Genomic DNA, 14,383 nt, shown 5'->3' with positions numbered 1-14,383 from the left:
CACACACACACACACTCTCTTTTTTTGGTGGGGGGGGGCGAGGAACAGAGTCTTGCTCTGTGGCCCAGGCTGGAGTACAGTGGTGTGAGCTCACTACAACCTCTACCTCCTGGTTCAAGCGATTCTCCTGCCTCAGCCTCCCCAGTAGCTGGGATTACAGGTGCCCGTCACCATGCCAGGCTAATTTTTGTATTTTTAGTAGGATGGGGTTTCGCCATGTTGACCAGGCTGGTCTCGACCTCCTGACCTCAAGTGATCTGCCCGCCTCAGCCTCCCAAAAAGCTGGGATTACAGGCGTGAGCCACCATGCCCAGACGCATTCTTAACCTTAAAGGGCTCTGAATGCGGAGACGGAACACTGGAGCCGAAGTCCCAGCCCCCTCTGTCGCTCTCTCTGAAGCTCGGTGTTGTCATTTGTAAGATGAGGACAATATAGCATGCAACTCACCTTCAGAAAAGACTCCATGGACTTGGAGGCCAGAGAGTTGCTTCGGAACAGGGTGTTGGTTTCACCTACAAACAGAGGCCCCAGTGGGTAGGGGGCTAGGACAAAGCTTTTGGGGGAGGAGGAGGACAGAGGACCTTGGTGGCTGGGGGATCTAAGCTGGCCCCTCAATAAAGGGCCTCCTCGCCACCTCCCAGCCCACTGTCCCACCTCTGCCCTTGGCTCTGTCCCATGCTGCCCTCCTGTCTGACCCCATCTGCCTCCTACAGGAGGAGCCCACCCCGGCCCAACCACCTCCCAGTGTTCTGGGCCCAGCTCCCTCCCAGGCCTCACTGGTGCGACTCAGCTCCAGCTGGAAGAGCAGGTCCAGGAAGTCCTTGGCCAGCCCCTGCCCCAGGAAGAGCTTGAGCAGGTTCGTGGCCACGTCCTGGCGACACTCAGTGCTGGTTGTCTCCTCGATGAGTGAGATCAGCTGCCCTGGGCCCTGCAGGGAGAGGCGTGGGGGATCCCAAACCCTTTCCTCTGGGGACCTCAGAGCCCCCGAGGGAAAGAGGACATTTTCCCCAAGGGGTGGCTGGGGATGGGGCCCTGGGTACTGGCCAGTTCCTCACATCCCCAGACCTCAGTTTTCTGCTCTGCAGAATGGGTTTAGGAGGACAGGGGCACAGGCCTGCCACCGCTGGACCCTCCCACCCTGCCCAGAGCCCCCTCACCTGCATGCCCAGCTTCACCTCGTGGCACAGCAGCTGCACCAGCGGCTGGTAGCAGCTGGAAGGCAGCACCATCTCGTCCCGTAGCCGCACCTCCAGCTGCAAGGAGCCCAGGTTGCCCCTGGAATGGGCAGCCTGTGACCTCTCCACCAGGGACCCAGGCCGCCCTAGGCCACAGCCCTCCCATGGCCTCCAGTTTTTTCCCTTGGGCCCAGCCTCCCATCTCTCTGCTCATGCCCTCCATCCGGGTACCCTGCACAGCTCTGCCTCTCAGGTTCTGCCCGGCCTATTTATTTTCTCTTTTTGGAAAGCCGTTCCTGCCTCTGCACTCTAAGGCACCTCTATCTGTCTTCAAGGTCTGGCTCCCTGCCACCTCCAAGCTTGGGTATGTGGAGCTCCCAGCCTTGAATCTATAAACTCCCAGATAATGGCACCATCATGTGTACAGTTTACAGCAGAAGCAAATCTCCAACCCTCATAACAACCTAATAGGGAAACTGAGACCCAAGCCTGCAACTTGCCACATTAGATTGAGCTTCCAAGCTTTCCTGTTCTGACAGAGAAGGTCAGAACAGAGGAGGGTATGGACCAAGGCATGACATCCTCTAAGTCTTCCACTGCCTCTGCTCAGCACGAGCCTCAGGCACAGAAGCAGTGTTAAAATGGGCCCCTGGGACTGGCACAGTGGCTCATGCCTATAACCCCAGCACTTTGGGAGGCCAAGGCAGGCAGATCGCTTGAGGTCAGGAGTTCGAGACCAGCCTGGCGGACATGGCAAAACCCCATCTCTACTAAAAAAAAAAAATACAAAAATTAGCCAGGCATAGTGGCAGGTGCCTGTAATCCCAGCTACCCAGGAGACTGAGGCAGGAGAATTGCTTCATCCCAGGAAGCAGAGGTTGCAGTGAGCCAGGATCACACCACTGCACTCCAGCCTGACTCTGTCTCAAAAAAAAGAAGATGGGAAGATGGGCCTTGGCTGGTTCTATGGAAATGCCCTTGTGCTGGACACACGGCTGTCCACCTGCCCCTACCTTGTTAAGGATGGGAATGGGGGGAAGGGTGTCTGGGGCCTTCTACAGAGACACAAAGCGGAACCATCAAGGGCTGTGGGGCCACAGCACACAAGCCAGAGGGCTCCCTAGACAGGCTGCCAGATTGAGCAGAATGATCCAAGACACCCAGTTAAATGTGAATATTTTATTTACTTATTAACTATTTTTTAGAGATGGGGTCTTGCTATGTTGCCCAGGCTGGTCTTGAACTCCTGGGCTCAAGCGATCCTCCTGCCTTGGCCTCCCAAAGTGCTATTACACGCAGGAGCCATCGTGCCTGGCCTACATTTGAATATTTTTAGTATAGGTATGTCTCAAACAGTGCATGGTTATTTTTTTATTTTATTTTATTTTTTTCTGAGATGGAGTCTTGCTCTGTCACCCAGGCTGGACTGCAGTGGCACGATCTCGGCTCACTGCAACCTCCACCACCCAGGTTCAAGCAATTCTCCATCCTCAGCCTTCCGAGTAGCTGGGATTAGAGGTGCCCGACACCACATCCAGGTAATTTTTGTATTTTCAGTACAGACAGGATTTCACCATGTTGGCCAGGCTAGTCTCGAACTCCTGACCTCGTGATCCACCTGCCTCGGCCACCCAAAGTGCTGGGATTACAGGCATGAGCCACCACGCCCAGCCATTTTCTTGAAACGGAGTTTCCCTCTTGTCACCCAGGCTGGAGTGCAGTGGTGGAATCTCAGCTCACTGCAAGCTCCGTCTCCTGGGTTCAAGCAATTCTCCTGCCTCAGCCTCCCAAGTAGCTTGGATTACAGGTGCCCTCCACCACGCAAGGCTAATTTTTTGTATTTTTAGTAGAGACGGTGTTTCACCATGTTGGCCAGGCTGGTCTCGAACTCCCGACCTCAGGTGATCCACCCACCTCAACCTCCCAAAGTGTTGGGATTACAGGTGTGAGCCATCACGCCTAGCAGTTATTTATTTATTTATTTTTTTCCCAGTTATTCTTATACTAAAAAAGTATTCACAGCTGGGCACAGGTCAGGAGTTCAACATCAAGCCTGGCCATCGTGGTGAACCCCATCACTATTAAAACTACAAAAAATTAGCCAGGTGAGGTGGTCCTAGCTATCTGGGATGTTGAGGTGGGAGGATTGCTTACACCCAGGAGGTGGAGGCTACGGTGAGCTATGATCACTACTGCACTGGTGGTACAGGCGCATACCTGTAATCCCAGCTACTCTGGAGGCTGAGGCACGAGAATTGCTTGAACCTGGGAGGTGGAGGTTGCAGTGAGCCAAGATCATGCCACTGCACTCCAGCCTGGGTGACAGAGTGCGAATCTGTCTTTAAAAAAAAAAGTATTCACTGTTTATCCAAAATTAAGTTTTTTTTTTTTTTTTTTTTTTTTTTTTTTTGAGACGGAGTCTCGCTCTGTACCCCGGGCTGGAGTGCAGTGGCCGGATCTCAGCTCACTGCAAGCTCCGCCTCCCAGGTTTACGCCATTCTCCTGCCTCAGCCTCCCGAGTAGCTGGGACTACAGGCACCCGCCACCTCGCCCGGCTAGTTTTTTGTATTTTTTAGTAGAGACGGGGTTTCACGGTGTTCGCCAGGATGGTCTCGATCTCCTGACCTCGTGATCCGCCCGTCTCGGCCTCCCAAAGTGCTGGGATTACAGGCTTGAGCCACCGCGCCCGGCCACTCAAAATTAAGTTTTAACTGGGTGTTCTGTGTGTGTGTGTGTGTGTGTTTTTTAGAGAGTCTAGCTCTGTTGCCCAGGTTAGAGTGCAATGGCACGATCTCGGCTTACTGTAACCTCCGCCTCCAGGGTTCAAGCGATTCTCCCTGCCTCAGCCTCCCAAGTAGCTAGGATTACAGGCGCCCGCCACCACGCCTGGCTAATTTTTGTATTTTTAGTAGAGACGGGGTTTCACCATGTTGGCCAGGCTGGTCTCAAACTCCTGACCTCAGGTGATCCACCCATCTTGGCCTCCCAAAGTGCTGGGATTACAGGCGTAAGCCACTGCGCCTGGCCTAATTTTTTATTTCTTTGTAGAGACAGAGTTTCACCATGTTGGCCAGGCTGGTCTCAAACTCCTGGCCTCAAGTGATCCTCCCATCTCGGCCTCCCAAAGAGCTGGGATTACAGGCATGAGCCACCGCTCCTGGCCAAGGGTGTCCCGTCTTTTATCTGGCAACCCTATTCCTTGAGAATCTTTCAGAGGGAGTTGGAGCTATGGCTCAGGGACACTGACTCTGGAGACTTGAACCCTGGTCTGAGGTCTGTAGGGAAATTTTCAAAGGGGAAGTGTCTGAGTACTTGTTTTAGAAACTTCCAGAAAGCAGAAAGCAGGAGACCTGTACAACCTGTGAGCTAAGAAGACAGAGCTGGCCAGGTGCAGTGGCTCATGCCTGTAATCCTAGCATGTTGGGAGGCTGAGGTGGGTGGATCACCTGAAGTCAGGAGTTCAAGACCAGCTTGGCCAACATGGTGAAACCCTGTTTCTACTAAAAATACAAAAATTAGCTGGGTGTGGTGGTGCACAGCTATAATCCCAGTTAACCGGGAGGCTGAGGCAGGAGAATCACCGGAACCCGGGAGGTGGAGGTTGCAGTGAGCCAAGATTATGTCACTGCACTCCAGCCTGGGCAATAGAGCAAGACTCCCTCTCAAAAAAAAAAAAAAAAAAAAAAAAAAAAAGGACAGAGCTGAGCTGAGTGGGGGATTGTGGGAAAAAAAAAAGGGGGCGGTGGGAGGTGGAGCCCAGCCTGGATGAGAAGGATGCTGGCCTGGTGGGCAGGGGCTGAGGGCGCCCTGGAGCTGTGTCTCCTGACCTCTCACCCCGAGCAGACCCCTGCCCTGCCTGCCTGTAGCCAATTCCCAAATCTCAGCCCCCACCCCACCCCTTGAGGCCGGCTGCGCAGCCCCACGCACTTACTCATCATGCCGCCGGCTCTTCGTCTGGTCAGGCTGCAGCCGGAACCAGCTCTCCTCCGGCTGGGCCACCTGCAGTCTCTGGATGTCGATCACCACCTGGGGACATAGCGGCAGTCTTCCTGGAGCTGGGAGGCTTAGGTCTCCTCCTTGCCAACTACTATTCTTAGTGGGGAGGGGCCCCTTCCAAGGGTCCCTGAGTGCCAGTGGCGGTGGGGGGAAGTTGCTGGTTCTGGCAGACAGTGGGGGGTAGTCCCAGGCTTCCTGAGTGTCCCTCTTTGGGGAAGCTGGAGGGAGGTCCCTGAGGGTGGGATGGCTGCAATGGAGCCAGGTGCTAAAGGACAGCAGGTGCAGCCTGGAGGAAGTGGTTGGGGGTGGTGCTCACTTTGCCCAGGAAGTCGTTTCGGCTGACAAGGTCCCAGTCCCAGGTCTCCACGCACAGCACCTCCGTGGCCCCCTCCTCCAGCTCAAACTCAAACGTCTCATTCCAGCGTGGGTAGCATGACTTCTTCACGATCTGGCCAGAAGAGGGTGGGTGGGGGTTAGGCTGATGCCGCTGGACTCCCCAGGATGGGCAAAAGGCAGAGCTGCCCCAGACACCTCCCCTGGGTTCCCCACAGCCTCCTCGCCTTGGAGGCTCTGCCACAGCAGAGGTTAAGACATCCTGTCCAAGCTCCCACCCATTTATCAGATGGGGAGAATTGAGGCCCAGGGTGGGGAAGAGACGTATCCAAGGCCACACAGCAAAACAGTACTACTCTGCTGGTGGGAATGTGAACTAGTACAACCGCTATGGAAAACAGTGGGATTCCTTAACTAACTAAAAGTAGAACTACCATTTGATTCAGCAATCCCACTACTGGGTATCTACCCACAGGAGAAGTCATTACACAAAAAAGATACTTGCACACACATGTTTTTTGTTTGTTTGTTTGTTTTGTTTTGTTTTTGAGACAGAGTCTCACTCTGTCCCTCAGGCTGGAGTGCAGTGGTGCGATCTCAGCTCACTGCAATCTCCGCCTTCCAGGTTCAAGCGATTCTCCTGCCTCAGCCTCCCAAGTAGCTGGGATTTCAGGGGCCCACCACCACGCCCAGCTAATTTTTGTATTTTTAGTAGAGACGGGGTTTTACCATGTTGGCCAGGCTGGTCTTGAACTCCTGGCCTCAAGCAATCTGCCAGCCTTGGCCTCCCAAAGTGCTGGGATTACAGGCGTGAGCCACTGCACCTGGCCAAGATACTTGCACATGCATGTTTATAGCAGCACACTTCGCAATTGTGAAAATGTGAAACCAGCCCAAATGTCCATCAATCAACAAGTGGATAAAGAAACTGTGGTATGTATATATAAGATGGAATACTACTCAGCCATAAAAAAGGAATGAATTAATGGCATTCACAGCAACCTGGATTGGATTAGAGGCTATTATTCTAAATGTAGTAACTCAGGAAAGGGAAACCAAACATTGTATGTTCTCACTCCTATGTGGGAGCTAAGCTATGAGGACGCAAAGGCATAATAAGAATGACACAATGGACTTTGGTGACTCGATGGGGGGAAGGGTGGGAAGGAGGTGAGGGATAAAAGACTACAAATTGGGTGCAGTGTATACTGCTCGGTGATGGGTGCACCAAAATCTCACAAATCACCCCTAAAGAACGTATGTAACCAAACACCACCTGTTCCCCAATAACCTATGGAAATAAAATATTTTTAAAAATACACACACACAGGGCTGGGCATGGTGGCTCATGCCTGTAATCCTAGCACTTTGGGAAGCCAAGGTGGGAGGATCACTTGAGGCCAGGAGTTCGAGACTAGCCTCGCCAACATGGTGAAACCCCACCTCTACTAAAAATACAAGAAATTAGCCTGGTGTGGTGGCGTGTGCCTGTAATCCCAGCTACTCCAGTGGCTAAGGCAGGAGAATCCCTTGAACTGGGAAGGCGGAGCCTGCAGTGAGCTGAGATCTAGCCACTGTCCATCCAGCCTGGGTGACAGGGCGGGACTTGGCCTCAAAAAAACCCCACAAAACACAAAACAAAAACAGTAGCGACTACACAGAGAAACCAGACCTTGGTGCCTTCCTGCTCAGGACTGGGTCCCCCCAACCCTGGACGTTTCCTGGGGGTGGGGAAGGCAGCATGGGTGTTCTCAGATAAACCCCACTCGGGCTGTCTCAATCCCCTCCTTACCCCCAAGCATGGCCAGGAGTGAGCGGAGTTGGCCCCAGAGGGGCTGGGACCTATTATGTCCCCTAGAGAGGTTGCCCCCTTCTCTGGGCCTCCTCTGTAAGACTGTGGCCCCCAATCTGTCCCCCCAGGCGACGGTGAGCAGATGGTGAGGTGAGCAACGGGGGCACGGCTGGCAGGTCCTCTGAGCCTCCTGCCCCTTCCCTGCCCTCTGGCCTCCTCACCGAGGTCTCCTGTGTCCGGCCCTTGTAGCGCACTCGGACGAAGGGATCAGATGCGCCATTGCGGTCCTTTGGGGCCAGATCCCTGGTGGGGGTGGAGGAAGATTGGATCATCTACTTGTCCCTGAGCCCCCCTTCCCCCACTTGTCACCACCATTATGTAACCACAGTGGCCAAAAGGCCTGAGCACATTCTGTCCCTGGCAAGCTGATTGTGGACAGTGCGCCTCTGGCCTTTCTGGGCCCTGCTCCCATAGCCAAGAATCTCTCCCCAGGGCCGCCCATGTGGCCAAGAATCCCCCAAGGTGGAGGCCATGGATCCTTCCCACCAGGCGGCTGCAGGCCAGTGGGTGCACCTTGCTCTGGGGGTGGCGGGGGGCGGTGTGAGTGCTGCCAGGGAACTGCTGGGGCCATGTTCCCGGCCCTCAGTTCCCAGGGCTGCCCTAAGCCTCGGTTTCCTCATCAGGAAAATGGAAAAGTGAATTGCTACTGGGCTCAGGTTTAGGGAGAGAGTGTGCTTCCGGAAGGTCTGCCCTAGTAATGTCGTCCTACTTGGTGGAGGGGTGAGGTGCAGCCCTGATGGGCGGCCCTTCCTTTTCTCCATGGATGGGTCTTTACACAGCCCTAGTCTAGTCACGGTACCCCCAGCTTTTTTTTTTTTTTTTTTTTTTTTTGAGACAGAGTCTTGCTCTGTCGCCCAGGCTGGAGTGCAGTGGCGCAATCTCGACTCACTGCAACCTCCGCCTCCCGGGTTCAAGTGATTCTCCTACCTCTGCCTCCTGAGTAGCTGGGATTACAGGTGCCTACCACCATGCCTAGCTAATTTTTGTATTTTTAGTAGAGACAGGGTTTCATCAGGTTGGCCAGGCTGCTCTCAAATTCCTGACCTCAGGTGATCCACCCGCCTCCCAAAGTGCTGGGATTACAGGTGTGAGCCACCACACCCCGTCCTCTTCTCTTCTCTTCTCTCTTCTCTTCTCTCCTCTCCTCTCTTCTCTTCCTTTCCCTCCTTCCCTCCTTCCCTCCCTCCTTCCTTCCTTCCTTCCTCTTTCTTTCTTTCTTTCTTTCAACAGGGTCTTGCTCTGTTGATCAGGCTGGAGTACAGTGATGCAATCATAGCTCACTGCAGCCTCCACCTCCTGAGCTCAAGCAATCCTCCCACATCAGCCTCCCAAGTAGCTGGGACTATAGGTGTGCCCCACTACACCTGGCTAATTTTTTAATTTTTTTGTAGAGACAGGGTCTTGCTGTTGCCCAGGCTGGTCTCGAACTCCTGGCCTCAAGAGATCCTCCCGCCTCTGCTTCCCAAAGCACTGGGATTACCAGCATAAGCCACTGCACCCTGCCAGTATTCCCTACTTAGAACTCTTTGTGGAAGAACACCAAAGCCCACTCGTCTTCGATATTTTAAGCCTCTCATGCCTGCCTTTCTTTCCCCCTCAAAACCGTCTAATAAAACCCCAAGGTTGAGGTTAGGTGCAGTGGCTTGTTCATGTAATCCCAGCACTTTGGGAAGCTGAGGCAGGCGGATCACGTGAGGTCAGGAGTTCGAGACCAGCCTGGCCAATATGGTGAAGCCCTGTCTCTAAAAATACAAAAGAATGGGCTGGGTGTGGTGGCATGCACCTGTAGTCCCAGCTACTCAGGAGGCTGAGGCAGAGGAATCACTTGAACCCAGGACGGCGAAGGTTTCAGTGAGCCAAGAAAACGCCACTGTACTCCAGCCTGGGCCACAGAGCCAGACTGTCACAAAAAACAAAAAAACAAAAAACAAAAAAAAAAAACAACAAGAAACAGCCCAGACACGGTGGCTCATGCCTGTAATCCCAGCATTTTGGGAGGCCGAGGTAGGCAGATCACCTGAGATCAGGAGTTTGAGAACAGTCTATCTAGCTAACATGGTGAAATCCCATCTCTACTAAAAACACAAAAAAATTAGCGGGGTGTGGTGGTGCACGCCTGTAATTCCAGCTACTAGGGAGGCTGAGGCAGGAGAATTGCTTGAACCCAGAAGGCAGAGGTTGCAGTGAGCTGAAATGGGGCCACTGCACTCCAGCCTGGATGACAGAGGGAGACTGTCTCAAAAACAAAAAACAAAACAAAAAAACCCCAAGGTTTTATTGAAATATTGAGAATCTCCCCAGAAAAAATAAGGAGGAAATATTCTTTCTTCCTCTGCAGCAAATGGACCTTCTTAGGCTGACTTGGGATTCCAGCAGGAGTCTCATTGCTGAGGACAACGGGGGACAAGTCCCCTCACTCTGAGAGAGGCCTGGACATTCCTTTCCTCTGCTAGGACTCACTAGGAGAAGGCCAACCACTGTGGCCCCGGAGGATGGGAGAGAGGAGATTCCTGGAGAGAGGGGAGGGCCAGGCCTCCCATCTCCGTGGGTGACGAGGGGTGCCTGGGAGAAGTGGCCCCGAGGTCCCAGAGCCCGGCCACGTGCGTGAGCGGGTGCACACGTGTGCATGCTTGTCCTCCAGACAGCCTGGTGCCAGGCAAGGATAAGGATGGAGGAAGCGGGTGAGTTGGGGTGGGGCGGGGCGGTGGGGGGGAATTAATGGCGGAGGCCAGAGAGTGAGCAAGTGTGGGGGCGTGGCTGAGACTCCCAAGGCCAGCCATTTTCCATCCATTTCTATTTTCCCAGGACAGAAAATAACTCCTGGGAAGCCAGAGTGAGCAACACGGGTATCATCCGACCCACACCCCTCCTCTGCCCCAGGGAAGTCTTCCTCTTAGACAGGGGGACCCCTCAAGGGTGGGGGGAACACTGGCTCCATAGGGGCTGCTTGGCTGGGGGCCACCCTCCTGCCCCACAGGCAGGGAGCGACTCCGGGAGGTGGGTTTGGAGCCGGAAGGGAAGGCACTTCGCATGGACAGAGTGTGACTCAGGCCCAGGCCCAGACGTGAGTGCAGCCTGCAGCTAAAAATACCCTGTGGGTTGGGGGGGTGGCCCTGTCACAGGTGACTCAGGCCCATGGAACCGTCCAAACCACTGTCTCTCCTTGGGGGAACCCTCAATTTTTACCCATTGGGAGATTTTCAGCAAATCTTTTCACCCCCCAACCCCACAAGGGACCCATTGACCCACACACACACTCCCACCAGGCCAAGTTCACATTGGGGTTAAACACAGGGAAGCCAGCCTTAGCACTGGGGCACTGAGGCTGTGTGATCAGAGTTCTGGGTCCCCTCACCCGTACCCCCTACTCCACCCCTCTCTGATGGCTCCAGTTCCTCCATGAGAACATTAGACTCTCCCTTAAGAGACATATTACCTTGAATGCAAATCACCCAAGAAACATCTTCAAGTCCAGAAAAGCTCCCGGAATTCTCTTTTTCTTTTTCTCTTTTTGAGATGGAGTCTCACTTGTCACCCAGGTTGGAGTGCAGTGGCGCCATCTCAGCTCACTGCAACCTCCACCTCCTGGGTTCAAGACTCCTGCCTCAGCCTCCTGAGTAGCTGGGATTACAGGCGCCCGCCACCATGCCCGGTTAAATTTTTTTTTGAGATAGAGTCCCGCTTTATCGCCCAGGCTGGAGTGCAGTGGCACGATCTTGGCTCACTGCAAGCTCCGCCTCCCGGGTTCATGCCATTCTCCTGCCTCAGCCTCCCGAGTAGCTGCCCGCCACCACGCCCCGCTAATTTTTTTTTTTTGTATTTTTAGTAGAGACGGATTTCACCGTGTTAGCCAGGATGGTCTCGATCTCCTGACCTCATGATCCACCTGCCTTGGCCTCTCAAAGTGTTGGGATTACAGGCGTGAGCCACCGCGCCTGGCCAATTTTTGTATTTTTAGTAGAGAAAGGGTATCATCATGTTGGTCGGGCTGGTCTTGAACTCCTGGCCTCAGGTGATCCACCCACCTCAGCCTCCCAAAGTGCTGGGATTATAGGTGTGAGCCACTGGGCCTGGCGAGCTTCTCTCTTGAGAGCAGGCTTTGATTGGAGGTGGCCAGCTCTGGGACCAGGAGGTAGGGTGGGGTGAGGGGAGGCTCAGCTTCCTCATTGGGTTTCTCTAGTTGCAGGGGACCCACTGTCCGCCCCCAGGCCCCTGAGTCTCACCTGGCCTCCAGCACAGAGCAGCGTAGTCGGCAGGCCCGGGCCCCTGGCTGCACTTCCAGCCGCAGGTGGATCTCGCCCTGCACCTCCTCATCGGGGTCGACCTCCGTCAGGTGGGTCCACCCGCTGAAACCTGTGGGGTCAGCTCAGCCACGGACCCGGCCCTGAACCCCCACACCCTCCACCCTCAGCCCCACCAGGCACCTTGAGGCACCTCTGTAATCTCCTGGGAATCCTCTAGGCACCCGTGAAGCAGGGGCTGGTATCCCCAATGACAGATGGGGAAACTGAGGCTCAGCAAGTGAACAGCAGCAGTGGGAAGAGCTGGGATTAGAATCTAAGTCAGTGACCTGGGGCCTGTGCCCTCACTATTGTGTCATTTTGCTGTTGTTTTTAGAGACCGGGTCTCACTCTGTGGGCCAGGTGTGGTGGCACATGCCTGTAATCCCAGCTACTCAGGAGGCTGAGGCAGGAGAATTGCTTGAACACAGATTGCGCCACTGCACTCCAGCCTGGGCGACAGAGCAAGACCCCATCTCAAAAAAAAAAAAAAAAAAAAGATGGAGTCTTGCTATGTTGCTCAGGCTGGTCTCAAACTCCTGACCTCAAGCAATCCTCCCACCTCAGCCTCCCAAGGTGCTAGGATTATAAGTGTGGGCTGCTGTACCCAGCCAGATTCCCCATCTTAAAACAGGAAGAGAGTGGCCCTCCCCTAGGGCTGCTGGGAGGAGGGTCTGAGGCCCGGATGGGGAAGCTACAAGGCACCCTGAGGAATAGCCTCACTGGGGCCGCTAGACCCCAGAGACGCTGGCTAAGGCTGCAGGTGGGAAAGGCCTTTGGCCTGGCAGGGGCCAAGAAGCCTCATGAGTCAGCAGAACGTGCCTCCGCCCTGCCCCCATCCCTGGCCCAGCCTCACAGACAGGAGCAGGTGTGTGCCGGGGGAGGCCAGCGAGCAGGACACAAAGGCTCTGATGGCAGAGTCCATAGCATCCAAGAACTGCTTTGAACCCTCAGAGAGCCCAGAGAAGGCAAGAGCTGCCCAAGGTCACATACAGTGAGGCTGGCACAGGGCTGACCCCTCAAAATCCTGTCTGGGCAGAGCATGGTGGCTCACACCTGCAATTCTAGCACTTGGGGAGGCCAAGGTGGGAGGATCCATCAAAGCCAGGAGTTCAAGACCAGCCTAGGCAACAGAGTGAGACACCCATCTCCTTTTTTTTTTTTTTTTTGGGACAGAGTCTTCCTCTATTGCCCAGGCTGGAGTGCAATGGCGCAATCTTGGCTCGCTGCAACCTCTGCCTCCCAGGTTCAAGAGATGTTCCTGTCTCAGTCTCCCTAGTATTACAGGTGAGCGCCACCATGCCCAGGTTATTTTTATATTTTTAGTAGAGACAGTGTTTCACCATGTTGACCAGGCTGGTCTTGAACTCCTAACCTCAAGTGAATTGCCACTGGGATTACAGGTGTGAGCCACCATGCCCGGCCCCCATCCCTATGTTTCTTTCGGAGATGGAGTCTCGCTTTGTCATCCAGGTTGGAGTGCAATGGAGTGATCCTGACTCACTGCAACCTCCGCCTCCTAGGTTCAAGCGATTCTCCTGCCTCAGCTTCCCGAGTAGCTGGGATTACAGGCAGCCACCACCACATCCAGCTAATTTTTTGTATTTTTAGTAGAGACAGGGTTTTACCATGTTGGCCAGGCTGATCTTAAACTCCTGACCTCAGGTGATCCGCCTGCCTCGGCCTCCCAAAGTGCTGGGATTACAGGTGTGAGCCACTGCGCCCGGCCTCTTTTTTTTTTTTTTTTTTTAACTACATAAAAATTTTAAAAACAATAACACCAAACAATGTCTGCATCCCATAAATAATTCAAAGGGATCTCCAGCCTGCACTGGCTCCAGGCCAACCCTTCAGACTCAGGACACAGTGGTACTAGGGTCCAGGTGGAGGCGACCCCATGGGCTACAGAAGGAGCTGGCTCCATTGGGAGAAAGGGTCCCTACGCTTCAGCAATGGAGTGTAAGGAGGCCCCTTCTTCTGCCAGCAGAGGCCTCAGATTCCACCCGTAGCAGCCCCTCTTTGCCCTAGGGAAGACGCAGTAACAACCAGGTTTGGGGACGTGCTGAGGAACAGAGGCCAGGAGTACAGAACGTGGCCCTGGCTTTTGGGGAGAGTAGAAATGGCTTTCCTTGAGCTGGAGACCAGATGGAGCCTAGAGGGGAGGTCTCCGAGTGAGAGGGAGGCCAGGGACTGGGCAGACCAGTGCGGGAGGGAAAGGGAGAACTTACCCTTAGGGTGAGAGGCCAGGGTGTCCCTTGGAAGGCAGACCTTTCCGATAACGTCGTCCCGGCTAGAGGAGGGAGATGGAGTCAGAGCTGGGTAGGGCTTCAGGACCTGCCCTCTGGGACCTCCCACCAAGTTCAGGACCCCCGAGGGGGAGCAGGGTGGTGGACACTGTCATCATTTCCAGATGGACCTGTGGCCCTTCTGTAGGCTGTGGGCTCTGGACCTTCTAGGGGGATGTGATAGGTTTCTATGACATTTCTATCACACGCCTGCACATGCCAAGCTCACGCTCTCTGGGTGCCCATTTCACAGCTCACACCTGCACGCACATGTGTAGTCCATGCACACCTGCGCCCCCATGCCTGCACACATGGTGCGTGCACCATGGAGCCACACATGTGCACACCCACAGGAATAAGCCTTTCGTCCTCCCAGGCCCCCAGGCTCCGCTTCCCTCCAGGCTGCAAAGAGGATGCCAAAAAGGAGACCCAGGAGTCCTGGCGGTGAAATGGGCCAGGGA

General features: G+C 54.5%; 1 protein-coding gene across 6 annotated transcripts in view; it reads right to left on the bottom strand.

Annotated features, from left to right (window-relative positions):
• Nucleotides 1–14,383, bottom strand: part of RASA4B (RAS p21 protein activator 4B) — a 33,468-nt gene that overhangs the window by 11,453 nt on the left and 7,632 nt on the right. For all 6 annotated transcript variants that reach the window (XM_025378996.1, XM_025378999.1, XM_025378995.1 and 3 more), the window contains exons 4-11: nucleotides 13,866–13,927; nucleotides 11,581–11,710; nucleotides 7,519–7,600; nucleotides 5,489–5,620; nucleotides 5,108–5,202; nucleotides 1,159–1,276; nucleotides 779–929; nucleotides 449–513 (exon numbers count right to left, since the gene is read on the bottom strand). In XM_025378996.1, coding sequence (XP_025234781.1) covers nucleotides 449–513; nucleotides 779–929; nucleotides 1,159–1,276; nucleotides 5,108–5,202; nucleotides 5,489–5,620; nucleotides 7,519–7,600; nucleotides 11,581–11,710; nucleotides 13,866–13,927 — 835 coding nt within the window. The remainder of the gene's footprint in view (nucleotides 1–448; nucleotides 514–778; nucleotides 930–1,158; nucleotides 1,277–5,107; nucleotides 5,203–5,488; nucleotides 5,621–7,518; nucleotides 7,601–11,580; nucleotides 11,711–13,865; nucleotides 13,928–14,383) is intronic.

This window comes from Theropithecus gelada, chromosome 3 (genome assembly GCF_003255815.1).
Source record: "Theropithecus gelada isolate Dixy chromosome 3, Tgel_1.0, whole genome shotgun sequence".
In the NCBI taxonomy this organism is placed as follows: domain Eukaryota; kingdom Metazoa; phylum Chordata; class Mammalia; order Primates; family Cercopithecidae; genus Theropithecus; species Theropithecus gelada.
The sequence above is the reverse complement of the archived record's forward strand: the minus strand, read 5'-3'. Positions and strand labels throughout refer to the sequence as shown.